Source organism: Plecotus auritus (genome assembly GCF_963455305.1).
Source record: "Plecotus auritus genome assembly, chromosome: 1".
Taxonomy (NCBI): domain Eukaryota; kingdom Metazoa; phylum Chordata; class Mammalia; order Chiroptera; family Vespertilionidae; genus Plecotus; species Plecotus auritus.
The window spans coordinates 12634217-12652586 of record NC_137770.1 but is presented as its reverse complement, the minus strand read 5'-3'; the positions used below and the strand labels follow the sequence as shown (position 1 = coordinate 12652586).

The following is an 18370-nucleotide window of genomic DNA, read 5'->3' as shown; positions in this document are numbered from 1 at the left end:
CTAGGCCAGGTACAAAATAAAATAAAAAAATGAGAGATAATCATTGATCCACTGCCTTCTGCACACCCCTCTACTGGGGATTGAGCCCGCAACCTGGCCATGTGCCCTGACTAGGAATCGAACTGTGACCTCCTGGTTCATAGCTCAATGCTCAACCACTGAGCCACACCATCCGGCTTGGATTCTACTTTTAAACATTTTTGAAACCACTGCCTTTGTCTATCTACTTAAAAAGTATAACTCATATACTATGTTACACTAAGAATGTTTTCAATTCTTGTTTTTGCTAGAGTTGGTTTTACTAAATATTTTCAAGCAGACTTTTATCTAGAGCAAGGGAATCTATTTAAATCTATTTATAAAGATGCATTTGTTGGCAGAATATGATCTATTTTATTCTACAGGCATACATACACATATATGAAACATGTATGTATGAATGTAAAGTCTACATTAAGGGTTGAAACCAGTGATTTCTAATGTCTCTGTGAAAAAAATTGAGAGTTAATGGCATTGTTTTTTACTCTTAGAAAGATGTATTAAGAGAATAAAATATATCGTAATAGCCTGAACAAAATTATTTTATTTTGTACCTGGCCTGGTAATGGCTTATTTATAAATCATAGTTTTTATAGTAAAAACATGGAGATAAAGTTTAATTTTGTAGCAGAGTACTGTTGTGTTCTATAGGGATTTTACACTCTTGTTTTCTAGCAAATGTCCTGGAGACACTTCGCGGGGATGGCAACGTGTTGATAGCGGTGGACACTGCAGGCAGAGTTCTGGAACTTGCGCAGCTCCTCGACCAGATCTGGCGAACTAAAGATGCAGGACTGGGTGTCTACTCCCTGGCACTCCTGAACAACGTCAGCTACAATGTGGTGGAGTTTTCTAAGTCCCAGGTTTGTCTTTACACCATCGTTTGTAATATAGTTTGCTACACAGATTGGGCTTATGGACAACACTGTTTCAATTGCCCTTCAGATTTTATTTTTCTGTTGAAGAGGATGTGATGATGACAATAATAAAAAGCTAAAAATTAACCACTTACTATATTTCCTGCTTTACATGTATTACTTCATTTAATCATTATATACCCTATGAAGTAGGTTCTGTTTCCACACACACACACACACACACACACACACCACCCCCACCCCCACACCCCCCCCCCCATTTTACAGATTGGGCAAGTTGCTTCTCCTCTAGCACTTAGTATGGCAAATGGGGACAAAAATTAAACCAACCTCATAGGCTATAAATGTTAGAATTCATTTTTCTCTTCCTTTTGAATAAACTCTTGTCCTTGATATAGCAATCTCTGAGTTAAGATACTCCTTTAGAACTTATACACAGCCATCTCCATAGGCTTAAAGTAATTTATAAGTGAAACATAATGCAAAATTGGATTTTTGGGGGTGAACACTATGGGTGGTGGGATCTACTGGGGGCAGAAGCAGAAAATAGGCTGCTTGTCAGAAAGGTACAAATTTAAGCAACCAGTGGTGCGGGGAGGGGGCAGACTTGAGCTAGAACTTGAACTTCCTGACTGTGGTAGAATACATTGAAGTTATAATATAGCGTTTTCTTATCATTGTCATCTTTCCCCCATATTAGGTAGAATGGATGAGTGACAAATTGATGAGATGTTTTGAAGACAAAAGAAATAATCCATTTCAGTTCCGCCATCTCTCTTTATGTCATGGTCTTTCTGACTTGGCTCGAGTACCCAGTCCTAAAGTGGTACTTGCCAGCCAGCCCGACCTGGAATGTGGATTTTCAAGGGATCTCTTTATTCAGTGGTGTGAGGACCCTAAAAACTCCATCATTCTAACTTACAGAACTACTCCTGGGACTTTAGCACGTTTCTTAATTGATAACCCTGCTGAAAAAGTTACAGAAATAGAGGTAAGTGCTTGCATATGAACTTTATCTTAACACTGTTTTGAATACATTATAAAACTCAAAACTTGCAAGATTTTTATCAGAATAACAGTAGAGAACCTTTAATAGCCCAAATTTCAGAGCTACTTAGTTGGAAACACTCATTCTTGAACCCTCCCATGCTACCCTCTGGAACCACCCCCAGACAGTATGCATATGCACTGTTCTCATTTCCCCTTTGAGAAGTTGCTCTGCGTCCTTTCCTTAGTTGGAATCCGGCGCTTTCCTAATGATACTTTTTCCTGTAGCCCTCCCAGGTAGACGCTCTTTCTCCTTCTTTCTCCTTCCACGTTCCATATACTTGGGGTGGGGTGGGTGTTCTAGTTATGTATTGCAGCTTTGAAGCCATTTCTCTTCCGTCTGCAGTTCTTATGTCAGATTTGACAGTATACTCACCCCTCCTTGTTCCTGACATTTACTGATCTCTTGGTCATTCTGTCATTCATCCGTGACTTCGGACCCTGGTTCAGAGCCTTCCTGTCCACTCGTACTCAGGGCTTCGTTCTTGATGACTTTAGCATTCCTCTCTGCCCAGTTCCTTGGCTCTCTTGTTCCTTAGTGACCTTTTCCTCTATTCCACCTCAGTATCTTTCCCACCTTCATGCTGTGTATTCCCATGGTCATGCCCTTACCTTGTTATGGTTGAACAACTTCCACATCTCTACTACCTCAAGCGTCCCACCCTGACCTTACAGATGACTCTATTACTGCCATGCCAACCGTTCTTTGGTCCCATCGGGACTTTACGTTCATGAACCTCACTACTTTTGCTATCCGTCCTCCCTCCAGCTTTGAGTCAGTGGTCCATCATTATTTTGTGAACACCTTTAACTCTCTTACCCTTCTTTCTGCTATTGTACTCACCTGGCAAAGCCTTGACTAGTTAAACCATTTGCTTAGTGTGTGGCTGTACCCAAGGACTTAAACTCTCTGCTGTGGGGATAGGTCTTCCTGCACATTCTTGATCTCACATCTCAGAAGGGCACCCAACACTAGCACTCAGCATTTTGTGGCAGTTTCTTCCTGCACTGTCCCGTAAGACAACTCCATACCTTCTTTCTTCTCAAAACTCCTACAGCTCCATCTCAGTCCTCACCCATAACACGTGATGTGGGAGCTGTTAACTTGAGAAGTGGGAGTCAGACAGGAATTCCCTTATCTTCTCACCACTTAGTAGCCTCACCTGTTTCTGCATCTGCATTGCTGCTGCCTTATTTCCTGTTATAGGAGCAAGACAGTCAAATGACCATTATGCCAAAAGATCATAATATATCAATTTTCCAAAACTAGTGGCATTAACCTGAAGTTTATAACAATTGATATTGAATGGGTTAATGACGGCCAGTGCTGGGCAGAGTTTTAGAAGACTGCTTTTCGTTTTGTCTTCATGCAGCCATTTTAAGGGATGTCTAGTTTGTTAAAGCTGAGTAGGAAGAGTATCTTATTAACTTTACTTAAGAAAACCATATGCCCTAACCGGTTTGGCTCAGTGGATAGAGCATCGGCCTGTGGACTGAAAGGTCCCAGGTTCGATTCCAGTCAAGGGCATGTACCTTGGTTGCGGGCACATCCCCAGTAGGAGGTGTGCAGGAGGCAGCTGATCGATGTTTCTCTCTCATTGATGTTTCTAACTCTCTATCCCTCTCCCTTCCTCTCTGTAAAAAAGCAATAAAATATATATTTAAAAAAAAAAAATGAAAACCATAGTAATAGTAACTAAAATCTGATACGCATTCACTGTAAATACAGAATTATTGAGGAAGGATTCAAAGCAAGCACACCAATGTAAAATACTGTCTTTTGGGTTATTTTAATAGCTTAGAAATACAAAGTATAAAGAGCTCAGAAATATTTGAAACAGTTTCATCAGATATGAAATGCTGTATCAGAAAACATTAATAACTAGAAATTCAGTTAAGGCAGATATGCCATTTGAGGAATTCTTAAAAGAATATTAAGCGTGGTTTAAGTTTGAAAAAAATAGAAAATGACATTCAAAGCTGAAACTTGAAATGTTAGGTTTTTAATTTTTTTCCTAAGTAGTAGTACTTAAGGTCAGGATTCATTCCCTCTTACCTTGTTAGGGATATTTCTTGTGTAGTTACCCTTTTCTGTCCATTATCTATTACTTTTTCCTCTGCTTGGTCACGTCCAAAACAATTTTGACTATGTCTCCTCTTCTTCCAAACTTCCTTTTCTTTGAGCTTTCCTCATCTCAGGGAATAACAGCATTTTCCACATGTTTACGCAAGCCAAAAATCCAGAAATTAAAAAAAAAGTTCATTGAAGTATAATATATATTGAACAGCGTGCATATTGTACGCGTACAGTGTGATGAATTTCCACAAATCGGACACACTTGGCTAGCCTGTATCTAGACCAAGAAATAGAATATTACCAGTACCTCAGATGCCCCCTCTCTGGTCTTCCCTACCGCTTCCCAGGGTAAGCACTATCCTGACTTCTAATGCACAGATTATTAAAACTTATTTTAACTTCCTTACTTTTCTTTAACACCCATAATCAATCTAGCAACAAGTCCTTCCTATTGGCTTGACCTCCAGATATATCCTACAAGTCTTCATGGCTGTTATTTGTTTTTCTTATTTTAGAAATGGCCTATATATTTGCTCTTTTCTGATGTGTTGGTCATCTTTTTCTTAGGAAAACAGTAGCTTCTGCTAGTCATATAGTGCTGCAAATAGATTTTTCAGTTTCTTTTAACTGGAATTTAAAATGTTAAAATGACTTTATTTTTTATACTGCCACTAGAGGCCTGGTGCACGAATTTGTGCACCGGTGAGGTCCCTCAGCCTGGCCTGCGGGAATGTGCCAAAACTGGGTCTCTGACATTCCCCGAGGGGTCCCGGATTGCGAGAGGGCACAGGCCAGGCTGAGGGACCCCACAGGTGCATGATCAGGGCTGGGGAGAGACGCGGGAGGTTGACCAGCCAGGGACCCACCGCAGGAGGGCTCCAGGGCATGTCTGGCCTGTCTAGCTCCGTCCCGATGGGCCAGACCCCAGCAGCAAGCTAATCTACTGGTCGGAGTGCCTGCTCCTTGGTGGTTAGTGCATGTCATAGCAACTGGTCGACCGGTCGACTGTCTGCCCCCTGGTGGTCAGTGCACATCACAATGAGCAGTTGAGCAGCCTTAGCATATCATTAGCATATTATGCTTTGATTGGTTGAACGGCTGACCAGTCGACTGGAAATTTAGCATATTAGGCTTTTATTATATAGGATATTTATTCATATTTTCCTTTATGGCTTTTAGGTTTTAAGTCATATGGAGGTCTTACCTACACTAAATTGTAAAAATACTTAGCTGTATTTTCTTTTCCTGATTAGTGATTTAAAACCAGTTTGATTTAAATTAAGCCCATCCTAGAAATGGGAAAGCTCAATTTTTGTACTAATCTAAATAGGATCTGTAAGTGCCGATAATGGACACGTGAATAATTTTCAGAGAAAAATTTAGTTTATTTTTTTTCATCCGATTTTTTTATTCACTTGATTTTTAGAATCACTTGTTGATATGTATTTGTTGTTCATAATTTTTGTCTTTACCTTTTCCTTCTTCTTCCTCTTCTTAAAGAATACCCTTCAGCATTTCATATAATACTGGTTTGGTGGTGATGAACTCCTTTAGCTTTTTCTTATCTGTGAAGCTCTTTATCTGACCTTCAATTCTGAATGATAGCTTTGCTGGGTAGAGTAATCTTGGTTGTAGGTTCTTGCTATTCATCACTTTGAATATTTCTTGCCACTCCCATCTAGCCTGCATAGTTTCTGTTGAGAAATCAGCTGACAGTTGTATGGGTGCTTCCTTGTAGGTAACTAACTGTTTTTCTCTTGCTGCTTTTAATATTCTCTCTTTGTCTTTTGCTCTTGGCATTTTAATTATGATGTGTCTTGGTGTGGTCCTCTTTGGATTTCTTTTGTTTGGGGTTCTGTGCGCTTCCTGGACTTGTAAGTCTATTTCTTTCACCAGGTGGGGGAAGTTTTCTGTCATTTCTTCAAATAGGTTTTCAGTATCTTGCTCTCTGTCTTCTTCTGGCACCCCCATAATTCGGATGTTGGTACGCTTGAAGTTGTCCTAGAGGCTCCTTACACTATCTTCAACTTTTTGGATTCTTTTTTCTTTTTGCTTTTCCAGTTGAGTGTGTTTTGCTTCTTTGTATTTCAAATCTTTGACTTGATTCTTGCGATCCTCTAGTCTGCTGTTAGATCTCTGTATAATATTTTTAATTTCAGTCAGTGTATGCTTAATTTCTAGTTGGTCCTTTTTCATATCCTTGGGGGTCTCACTAAATTTATCGGCCTTTTCTAGAAAATTCTTGAAAAACCTTATAACCGTGGTTTTGAACTCTATATCCAGTAGTTTGTGTTCCTCCATTTCTTTCATTTGTGATCTGTTTCTTTGTCTCCGCATTTTGGCTACTTCCCTGAGTTGATAGAGTGGCTTTGTGTGGTAGGTGTCCTATAGGGCCCGGTGGCTCAGCCTCCCCAGTTACCTGAGGTGGACACTCTTTTTTTTTTTTTTTTTTAAATACATTTTATTGATATTTTACAGAGAGGAAGGGAGAGGGACAGAGAGCTAGAAACATCGATGAGAGAGAAACATCGACCAGCTGCCTCCTGCACACTCCCCCACTGGGGATGTGCCCGCAACCAGGGTACATGCCCTTGACCAGAATCGAACCCGGGACCCTTCAGTCCGCAGGCCGACGCTCTATCCACTGAGCCAAACCGGCTAGGGCCTGAGGTGGACACTCTTGGTGCACCCCTTTGTGGGCTGTGTGCACAGTCTTGTTGTAGTTAAGCCTTGATTGTTGTTGGTAACACTGGGAGGAATTGACCTCCAGACCAATTGGCTGTGAGGATCAGCTGTGTCTATGCTGGGAGAACTTCTGTCCTGGAGACACCCTCATGAGACAAGACTTGCAAAAGCCTCTGTGCTCAGCTTGGATTGGGCAGAGTCTCAGGGTGGAACAGACAGCATTGGTTTCCCATCAGCCCTGCCCTAATAGGCCCCTGTGTCTCAGTGTCCCGTGGTAATCGCTGCAAGCACCTCTGAGAGAAAGCCACCCTCGAGTTCCGCCTGCTGCCAGACAGTCCAGTTTCCCCCCGAATGAGTCTGGGTCCCCAGAGTCTTGCCTGGAACTGGAGTTCAGTACAGTCGGGAGCTTTTGTCTCCCTCCCGCTTGAGAAAGCCAGCCGCGTACTCAGTTGCCAGTCCTCTTCGCGCACGTGTCTCAGTACCTCTGCCTCCTGCAGCTCTTCTGAGTCTCAGTGTGCTTTTCTCTTTCCTTCTAGTTTTAGAATTTCCACTCAGCCAGCCTTCCTGTGGTTCTGGATGATGTCCGTTTTGTCTTTTAGCTGTAGTTTTGAAATTGTTGTTCGAGGCAGCAGTTTCAGTGTTTACCTATGCCACCATCTTGGTTTCTCGAAAAATTTAAAGATGACGAATCAATTTAGAGATGCAATATATCTCACACCTCACTTACCTTAATCTCCTAATATTGATATTTCCTTTCGTCTGCTCTCTTTAGTTGAGGAAACGGGTAAAGCTTGAAGGGAAAGAACTTGAAGAATACTTGGAAAGAGAGAAGCTAAAGAAAGAAGCTGCTAAAAAACTTGAGCAGTCAAAAGAGTGAGTTATTTTCAGACATATTATAAGTTTTTGTATGTAATTTGAGAAAAACATTTCTAAGACAAAAAAGTTTAATTAAAAATATTTAACTTTTGTTTCAACCTCATTACTTTGGTTACATCTTTCAAATGGTTCTGAAATATCAAATTCTTTCATTGCTAATATCAATATGTATTTATTATCTGACAGTTAATGCTATGTTTCACAAAATATCACCCCAATAATATTGGTGATTGTATTACCATCCAGTTAATATTCAGCATTCAATAATAATTTTATGAGCATTAATTCAGAATCTTTTGGGGACTCTATGATCTTTATTCTAAAATCCTCCTAGGGTCGATATAGATTCCAGCGATGAAAGTGATGTTGAGGAAGACATTGACCAGCCTTCGGCTCATAAAACTAAGCACGACCTGATGATGAAAGGTGAAGGCAGTCGGAAGGGAAGTTTCTTCAAACAGGCTAAAAAGTCTTACCCCATGTTTCCTGCCCCAGAAGAAAGAATTAAATGGGATGAATATGGAGAAATTATCAAGTATGTGAGCAAAACAGATCTTCTTTCTTACAGATTAGAGGTATCAAGTGTGTTATTTAAGTCCAGTGAATTTGGTCTTTCTGGTCTTTGTGTACCTTGTTGCTTTCTGAGAACTACAGCTTGAAAATTGTAGACTTACAGTTTGAAATGTAAAAGTAGGAAGGTGGAGGAACATCTAGAGAATTGAAATTAAAGGAGAGCTGGTAGTTTTTGTTTGTTTTTTTATACTCAGGTATCACTTCATTTTTTAAATATATTTTTATTGCTTTCAGAGAGGAAGGGAAGGGAGAGAGAACTAGAAACATCAATGATCAGAGAGAATCATTGACCGACTGCCTCCTGCACACCCCCTACTTGGGATCGAGCCCACAACCCGGGCATGTGCCCTTGACTGGAATTGAGCCCGGGACCCTTCAGTCCTCAGGCTGATGCTCTATCTGAGCCAAACCGGCTAGTGGGAGAGCTGGTAGTTTTATTACTTAGGATGAAGACTTCTATTTCCCACTTAAAAAGAGAGATAAAGGACATGCATTGGGAAGAGACTTAGGATAGGAAGAACTTTTGATGGGTGGGATTATGTTAAATTTGGGAAATGGGTTATGTTTCAGATAGTGTTACACGCATGTTTTACTTACCAGAAAAACATGAGATAGCATGAGTGGAACCATGGAAAATCTACAAAATCTATACCCACAATTAAAAAAAGAACTGAAATCACATGTTCTAATCTTATATCTGAAAACACTATGCTGTATAAAGATCCCTTAGGGTGCCTGTCGCTTTCAGGTAAATGTCAGTGCCTTAGCACTGCACAATGTCTTTCATGGTCTAGTTTCTCCCTCCTGTTCTGTGATGTTTCTACATCCTTCTGCTTCGTTCGTGTTCTCCAGCCTTCTCAGATTCCTTCTCAGCTTTTAATATTTTTTAAAAAAAATATATTTTATTGATTTTTTTACAGAGAGGAAGGGAGAGAGAGAGTTAGAAACATCGATGAGAGAGAAACATCGACGAGAGAGAAACATCAATCAGCTGCCTCCCGCACACTCCCCACTGGGGATGTATCCGCAACCAAGGTACATGCCCCTGACCAGAATCGAACCTGGGACCCTTGAGTCTGCAGGCCGACGCTCTATCCACTGAGCCATACCGGTTAGGGCCCTTCTCAGCTTTTTCATGTTACCCCTTTGCACATGTTTCTTCTGCTTTGTTCCACCTTCCCATCCCAGGTGTCTGGGCTGCTAAATCTGGCCCCCCAAACTATTGAAAACCTTCCCTGGTTCTTCCTTGCTACCTCAGCACGGTTCCTCTCTTGTTACTCTCTTTGTACTTTCATAATACTGTCTTGAGCCTATTGTGGACGTAGGTTTTAAACTCACTCTTGGGTTTAATTAGGAAAATTCCACTGTCAACTTGGATGTCTGAAATAGTAGAGAAGAAAAATAATCCAAATAGCATTGGTGAGTTTGCTTACCATCCCACTTAATTAATGGCCAATGTGTTTAGCATATGGATGGTGCTTTTTAGCTTCAATTCCTTGTCTGAGAAATGGGGTAAGAATTAAGGTTGTTGTTTTTAAGGCACTTAGCATACAGTCTGACTCATAGTAAATGCACTTCCGGTGCCTGCTACTGCTGTTGTTATTATGTGGATGACAGTGGGCGACTGGGCTTCAGGGGAAAGTAGCGGCAGCAGTTTAGGTGCTGGGTAACAGGTTGGGATTCCAAGGAGTGTGAGTGGGTTTGGGGGTGGGGCCTACACAATTACAGTAGTTAGAGAAAACAGTTTTAAAAGTTTGTTTTTTAATTTTAACATTCAACTCTCTGATACTGGAGGTAAAAATGGGAAGATAGATGTGTTAACAGTTTGTTGAAATAAAGACAAGGGCTTTTGAGGGAGCTGATGATTTTGTAGTCCAATCTTTTTGTTAATGTGCAAATGCAGAGTTACCTGCTTTCTTTGAGCAGCGGTGGGAGGACTGGGGGTCTTAAAGAAATCAAAGGATATATGAGGTTTATAAGAATTAGGAGGTGGCCAGGGAAACCACAGAAACTGGAAACAAATGCAGAGCCAGGCTGTAATAGTACTTACACTAACCACTGAGATCTTCTGATGACCTGTCTAGGGGCTCTCACTGGCTCACAGGGTGTGTTTTAAAGAGTACTCCTTAATGGCCACGAAGAACATAATATATGCAGTCATATGATAATTGATATTATGATATTGCATTGGCTTTGGATCAACTGTATATTTAAATCTTGAGATATGTGAGGAGTCTAAAAATTATGCCACCTACTAGTTAGTTATAGTAACATAATATTAGTTTGTTACTACTTCTAATTAGAGACTTCTTATTTAGACCAGAGGATTTCTTGGTGCCAGAACTTCAAGCTACTGAAGAAGAAAAAAGCAAATTAGAATCTGGCTTGACAAATGGAGATGAACCCATGGATCAGGATTTATCTGATGTTCCTACTAAGTGTATTTCTATGACAGAATCTATTGAAATAAAGTAAGTGCTTTCGTTGCATTTTGTAAATAAAAATTTCAAACACATGAATTATATAATTTGCATTGTTTCCAAAGTGAAACTTCTGAATATCCTCTAGTAAGTTTGCAGTTTCAAAATTTAATTTATTTTTTCATGGAAAGACTTGCGAAGTATGGAGGTATTTTCTCTTCATTAATTATATCTGAATGCCAGAGTAATTGAATTGGTGGAGAGGAGGGGTTAAACATTCAATTGTACAATTATATAAAGAAACATTCTTTTTGGCATTTTTAGAATGTCTAGTAGCAGGTGAAGGCATACAATTCATAGGTTTAATTTTCCCAAGTGCTTGTTTAATATACTCCTTGACTTAGATATTTCTAGTGTCCTAATATCTTAAAACTGCTATCATGATCTGAACTAGTGCAGGAAATTTTATTTCCTTCTCTGCTTGGTACAGTTAACCCCAGTAAATCATCATTTTGGAATTTTAAAAAACTCATTAGAGAGCAAATTGGTTTATATCTGTCCAGTGATATCATTTAGTATTCTTCTTGGGTAAAGCTGAGTTCTCAATGATGCATGTCAACAGTTTCGCAAAGGTCTCTCCAGAATGGCTGGACCAGTTTACGTTTTCACAGGCAGAGCAGGGCTTCCTCTTCCCTGTGTCACCAGCACACTCGGCTTGTCTAACTCTTTAATGTTTTCCCGTCTCATAGGTGTAAAGTAATATGTCAGTGCTATTTAAATTTGTCTTACTGTGATTATTATTGAGTTTGATTATCTCTTCAGATGCTTGTTACGGTTTTTGTTTTCTCTTTGGTAAAGTCCATGTTTATATCTTTTGTGCATTTTTCTCTAGAGGCTGCTGCCTTTTTGTTAATTGATTTGCAGGAGTTCGGTGTATATTCTGGATATTATTCCTGGCTGGTTTTAGACAATGCCAATAAGTACCACCTCCCATTCTAGTATCTTATATAATAAAGAGGTAATATGCAAATTGACAGTCACAACTTCACAAAGATAGCTGCCTACGACCAGGCCAGCAGGGGGGTTAGTGAGGGACAACCAAACGACTGAACAAGCAGGCTGTGTGGGGTGACCAGGCCGGCAGGGGGGTTAGTGAGGGACGATCAAACAATTGAACAAGCAGGCTGTGTGGGGTGACCAGGCCAGCAGGGGGGTTAGTGAGGGACGACCAAATGGACTGAACAAGCAGGCTGTGTGGGCGACCAGGCCGGCAGGGGGGTTAGTGAGGGACAACCAAATGACTGAACAAGCAGGCTGTGTGGGGTGACCAGGCCGGCAGGGCGTGTAGTGAAGGACGACCAAACAGCTGAACAGCAGGCTGCGTGGGGCAACCAGGCTGTGGAGGGGACGTGAGGGGCGACCAGGCCAGCGGGGGACGGGTGCAGTTGGGGGTGACCAGGCCGGCAGAGGGGGCAGTTGGGGGCAATTAGGCTGGCAGGGGGGGTAGTGAGGGGTGACTAGGCCAGCAGGGGGGCAGTTGGGGGCGACCAGGCTGGCACGCAGAGGCAGTGATGGGCAATCAGGCCGGCAGTGTGGGGGGGGGGGTGCATTTAGTGGCGACCAGGCAGGCAAACAGGTGAGCGATTAGGAGCCAGCAGTCCAGGATTGTGAGAGGGATGTCCCGGATTGGAGAGGGTGAAGGCTGGGCTGAGGGGACCACCGCCCCCCCCCCCCCCACCCCCTGTGCACGAATTTTGTGCACTGGGCCTCTAGTTTGTTTATAAGAGTTGCCCATGGTCTACTTCGTTTAAAAACATCTTTAATTTTGATGTAAGGAAATAAAATATTTCCCATTAGGTATTTGAGGTTTCATATTTTAAAAAGTCCTTGGTCACAAAAATAATTCTTATATTTTATTCCTTAATCTAAAGCTTCACTTTTTTTTTATGGCTTCAACTCACCTGCTGTTTTATATGGCATTAGGTCAAGACCCAGTTTTATTTTTCTTTGTATAGTGAGCCATTTTTTTCTAATAACACCTATTAAAGAATCCATAATAACCTCCCTCAAATACACATTAATAATATAACACATGTGTGTTCTTTAAAGCCTCATTTTAAATACTATATATGTTTCTTTCCAGATAATAAAAGTCGCTAAATCCTAGTTTTTGAATTATCGGAAAAGTAAGATTGAATAATTATATCTAATTACAGAGCCAGGGTTACTTACATAGACTATGAAGGACGCTCTGATGGGGATTCCATTAAAAAGATCATTAATCAGATGAAACCCCGACAGTTGATCATTGTCCATGGGCCTCCAGAGGCCAGTCAGGATCTTGCCGAGTGCTGCCGTGCCTTCGGTGGGAAAGATATTAAAGTGTACATGCCAAAGCTGCACGAGACTGTGGACGCCACCAGTGAGACCCACATCTACCAGGTAAGCGTGCTGGCGCGAGAGCCTCCCAAGAGCAAGTGCTTCCTGTTGCAGAGTAGGACGGACAGCTACTTTAGGAGTACAGCAGTGGGTGACACAGACATGGCCCCTGCCCTGGCAGATCTTAGTCTATGGGGCTTACAGCAAGGAAACAGTATTTGTCACACGGTTATACCTTTGATAGAGAAAGTAGAGGATGTTGCGAGAGTCTAAAGAGGGAGACCAACCCATATGTAGAGGTTACGAAAGATTTCCCAGAGGAAGTGATTACTAAGCCAAATCCGAATGGATGAATTCTCAGGGATGTATATAGACCAGGAAAGAGAGGGAACTACATTTGCAAAAATGCACAGCTGAGGGAAATGGTGACTGTTCAAGAATTCAAAAGTTTTATAAAAATTCACAGATTTCAGGGTTCTACTAATAGAAAAAAAGGAGACAGGCACAGAAAATAGGAATAGAGGAGAAATTGATTAACTCTTATTTGTTAGTGGGAGATGGTGTCAGTGAAGGCAGAAGTGATGTCTATATTTGTTTGGAAAAAATGGATTAGAATTTACCAGGCAAAACAGTCATTCTGGGCAAAGCAGGAGGAAGCAACATTCTAAGAATATGGAGGTGTGAAACCTCATGGCTTATTTAGAAAACTCGAAGCAACTCAGTACTGCTCTAGTACAATCGGGTATTAGTGAATGACACTTATCAGTGCTTTTCTACCTTACCTGTACATCTGGGGAATCTTTGGGGGAGGTAGGGGTCTCAATGCCCTGTCTTATTTTCACTAGTTATATTCGAATCGTTGCAAGTGGCACTGATAAATGGAAAAAAAAAAAAAATTGCTGTGTGACCCCAGTATGCAGTCTGGGTTAAGAAGCTTTATTTTGGAAAGTAGACAGGGGCCAAGTGATCTTACAGGTCATTAGGTCATTACCAATCATGGTAAAGATCAGATGAGTGAAAGATTTTGAAATTTTAATGCACATTACCAGACTTAGAAAATGATAGTAATAGGTTAATTTATTTGTGGGTTTTATTTCCCTTCCTCCCCTTTGCATGTGTAGGTGAGATTAAAAGACTCACTTGTTAGCTCCCTTCAGTTTTGTAAGGCCAAAGACGCTGAACTGGCTTGGATAGATGGTGTCTTAGACATGAGAGTTTCCAAAGTGGACACAGGAGTTATTTTAGAAGAAGGAGAACTGAAGGATGATGGAGAGGACTCAGAAATGCAAGTGGACGCACCTTCCGATTCTAGCGTTATCGCCCAACAAAAGGCCATGAAAAGTCTGTTTGGAGATGATGAGAAAGAAACAGGTGAAGAAAGTGAGATCATCCCTACTTTGGAACCCTTGCCACCTAATGAGGTAGGAAAGCAAGCGCTGCTTCTGTCTTTTCCTTCATTTGTCATCCTTGAGTTTTCCATTTACAATATATGTCATATTTAGGCTGATCTTGGAGTTTTTTAGAAAGATTACTCATTATGTTTGTGTGTGTGTGTCCGCGAGCACGCGCATGCACACGGTACGGCTGGGGAATAATAACAACTTAAAGAAAACCGTTAGCAGATGTTCTTATAAGATACATAATGGTTTCATGGTTTTTTTTTTGTTGTTTTTTTTTTAAAATATATTTTATTGATTTTTTACAGAGAGGAAGGGAGAGGGATAGAGAGCCAGAAACATTGATGAGAGAGAAACATCGACCAGCTGCCTCCTGCACATCCCCTACTAGGGATGTGCCTGCAACCAGGATACATGCCCTTGACCAGAATCGAACCCAGGACCCTTCAGTCCGCAGGCCGATGCTCTATCCACTGAGCCAAACCGGTTAGGGCTCATGGTTTTTTTTTGTTTGTTTTTTTGTTTTTTGTTTTTTTTTTAGTATGGACTTTTAAGTTTGATGATTGTGAGAATCATCTACCTGCCCCTAATTGGGAGATTTATAGTTTTCTCAGAATGTCATACTCCTGCACTCCAGTCTTGTCTGTTGTCAATTCAGTTCAAACCACTTGGTTTTGATATAGTTAGAAATCTTTATTTAGTGTAAATATAATTCTAGTCTAGTGTTGACATGTTCTCAAGAGATATCTACTTAGCAAAGGTTTCGGGGAATTAACAACATTAAGACTGTATTATAAGAGTCTTACATGCATGTCAAGTGATGGCTTAGCCCTTCTAAGCAATAAAGAATAGAGACAGCCTCCATCCCTGCCAGTACTACTCCTGAGATGGGGAGGAGTTAGAATTTTTTCTCGGTCCTGAAGCTAGCACTCGTCAAAGCAATTTCAAAGTAGCAGCATGTTGAACCACTTGTCTTTGCGATTCTAAAGCCCGTAGCATCCACTGCATTCACTCTGAGGGAGGAGGGAAGTGGCACTGGGATCGGAGAAAATCTCCTCTGAACGAAGCAAAGGGTTTTTAGTTCAGCTCTGCCTGCTGGCACTCTAGTTGACCCCTTAGGCAAGTGGGTGAGTGAAGAGCACAACGTTACCAAATGCCTCTCTGTTATTATGAGGCATGACTAATAACATTGATTGTGAAGCCTTCAGAACATGGGAAGGCCTTTGTAATGTCAAATATTGAGGTGAGATTCAGAATAACAGCAGGAATGTGATTTACAGTCTTGAAATGATCTGTCAAAGGACTTCAGGGAATAATATAAAATGTCTTAAAGATCATGGGTTATTTTACTTCCGTCAGTACAGCTATGTGTCTAGTCCTCTGTTTGAAGTTCTTCCCCTTTCACCTTATCCAAGGTTCCTGGACACCAGTCAGTCTTCATGAACGAACCAAGACTGTCCGACTTCAAGCAAGTTCTCCTACGGGAGGGGATCCAAGCTGAATTTGTAGGAGGCGTCCTTGTTTGCAACAATCAAGTAGCAGTTCGTAGAGTAAGCGTGTTTATTAATTAATAAGGGTTGAATTGAACAGCTGCTTCTGATGTTTTGTCATTTTGACTTCTATAATTCCTGATTGGTAATTTCACAAAACTGAAAATCAGTAATTTATATTCATAATGATGACCTTGAAGGCTTTAAAAAGTGACTCTCAAAGACTTGATAATTTTATTGTAAATTTTTATTTGAATTCTCTGACATTTATATGTATGTAAAATTCATGACTTGAATAATATATCCATATTCCGTGAATCACAGCAATCCATTTCCTGACCAATCCTAAAGTAATCTAGTTAACATATTTTGGTTATTATGTCTGCATATTAATGGTAGAGAATGTACTAAAGAACTTTTTTTTCACTTGGTTTCTAGACGGAAACTGGACGCATCGGATTAGAAGGCTGCCTTTGTCAAGATTTTTATAGGATCAGAGACCTTTTATATGAACAGTATGCCATTGTGTAAAGGACAGCATGTCAAGAAGTATCTGTTTGACCTTTATAAGAAAAAAAAGATTCTTATTCTAAGCTTTTGTGCTTTTTTTTGTAATATACAGAAAGAATCTACCAGAAAAACTAAACATGCATTAGATTTTTTACAATGTAAATATTTTGCAATGCTCTAATAAGCATTCTACCTTTTGGCTTTGAATGGGAGAGACCTAACGTGTGTGCAAGCCCGAGAGGTGAAGGTACTTGCTTTCCTTTACAGAATCTAACTCTAGAAGGGCTGGCTCTTTACTTGAATAAAACAATGCAACTTAGCAAACCAGTTCATGGCCTTAGAGAAACATATTTGTATGAATTCTTGCAAATTGTTTCTTATATTTTCTGGAATGCAAACTGAGAATTATTTAGGAAAGATGGGATATTAGAAAAAAAGTGATAAAAGTTCTTTGAGGCCTACCTAGTTAAAAGAAAAGGTAGAGTATGTGCTGTAATTCTTCTCTTGAATTAAAATATGCGGTTGTTTTCACATGCAGCAAATCTGCTCCATGCTGTACTTCCCAGATTCACTAGCGTGAGGTTGGACACATTTGGTTCAGAAATCAGTTTTTATTTCTTCCATTTCTTGTTTTATCAAGACTTTGTTGTTGTTCAGTTTGAATTATAGCACCATCATCTGAATACACATAATTCAAAAGAATTCCTCAATGTGTTATAGTCTTAAGGGTTCTGTGCACACATTAGACACAGCTTTACCAGCTAGATGACTGTGTTAGAAACCGTTTAGTGCTCTTTTCAAGGAAATAAATTTGAACCTCACATTTTGATAAGATAATAGTATCATTGATTTGCAAGCTGTAAACGTTTTCATCTTTTAGGTTTGCTTTCTCCCAAGTTTGCCTAAGCAGTGGTTAGATTTTATATACATTACTACAAAACAATGTTGAAACTGGAGACGGTCATCCTTTCTGTACTCATACCTTGGCAGCCCCAATAATAGTATACACCACCTGTGTTTAAGAATAAAAACGGAATATATGCAATTTCCGTTCAACTTCAAAAATGAAAATCATGTCGCCCTGTTGTAACCTGTTGCTGCCTTTTTAGCATGTAGCTTGATCATGGCAGGTCTTACGCTTACTTTGTAAGTATTTAAGCCCTCCTCTTTATACTCAGCATTTTTAGAAGGATCAGTCTTATTTAACTGTGTATAGTTCCATACAAGTGCTATCAGACTAGAATTCATTTCATTCCATTGCAAATGCGTACAGAGTTTTTCTTGTGGATTATATTTTTACTGCCTTCTGATACTGAAAACCTGATACACACAACAATGTGACAGAAGATCGAGAGTATGTTTTCCTTCCAGAGCTTTGAAAAAAATTCACTTAAACTCTTATTCCTGCATAGAGTAAGTAAGCCTAAAATTCTATTTATTTTCCCCGGGGGGTGGGGTGGGGTGGGGGGGAGGCTGCATTTGTTTCATGGCCTAATAATAGGGTTATACATATTACATTGTATTACTGATATTGAAAATTTGTTTTTTTGCCTAAGCTTTAAAAAATGTTTTTTTATTGATTTTAGAGAGAGGGAGAAAGAGAGAGGGAAACATCAATGTGAGAGAGAAACATTGATCCGTTGCCTACCGTATGCACCCCGACTGGGGATGGAGCCTGAAACCTGGGTACGTGCCCTGACCAGAGAATTGAACTGGCAACCTCTCGGTGCACGGGAAGCTCAACCGAGCCACACCGGCAGGGCTTGCCTAACCTTTTTATTGTCCGATGAACAGGAATGAAATTTTAAAGTACTGCTTGAAGATAAACTGATGTCATTGCAGGAGCAGTATTTTTACCTGTTTCTAGATGACAATATTACTAAAATTTCTAAAATGAAGACATTTGTTTAGCTTCATTTACTTAAGAAAAACACAAATTTTAAAAAGGACTATGACATAAATCATGAACTCAGAGGAATTTTTAGATCTTTATTGTTTA

The 18370-nt window shown here is 40.3% G+C and overlaps 1 protein-coding gene across 3 annotated transcripts in view; it reads left to right on the top strand.

Annotated features, from left to right (window-relative positions):
- Positions 1 to 17786, top strand: part of CPSF2 (cleavage and polyadenylation specific factor 2) — a 28268-nt gene extending 10482 nt beyond the window's left edge. For 2 of the 3 annotated variants that reach the window (XM_080661469.1, XM_080661470.1), the window contains 9 exons: positions 715 to 902; positions 1618 to 1908; positions 7499 to 7599; positions 7937 to 8137; positions 10494 to 10646; positions 12812 to 13037; positions 14096 to 14395; positions 15787 to 15921; positions 16300 to 17632. In XM_080661469.1, the coding sequence (XP_080517595.1) occupies positions 715 to 902; positions 1618 to 1908; positions 7499 to 7599; positions 7937 to 8137; positions 10494 to 10646; positions 12812 to 13037; positions 14096 to 14395; positions 15787 to 15921; positions 16300 to 16392 (1688 nt within the window). In that variant the 3' untranslated portion in view covers positions 16393 to 17632. Of the gene's footprint in view, positions 1 to 714; positions 903 to 1617; positions 1909 to 7498; positions 7600 to 7936; positions 8138 to 10493; positions 10647 to 12811; positions 13038 to 14095; positions 14396 to 15786; positions 15922 to 16299 lie in introns of all 3 variants that reach the window. The other variant, XM_080661471.1, reaches the window with a different exon arrangement.
- The last annotated feature ends 584 nt before the right edge of the window (positions 17787 to 18370 follow it).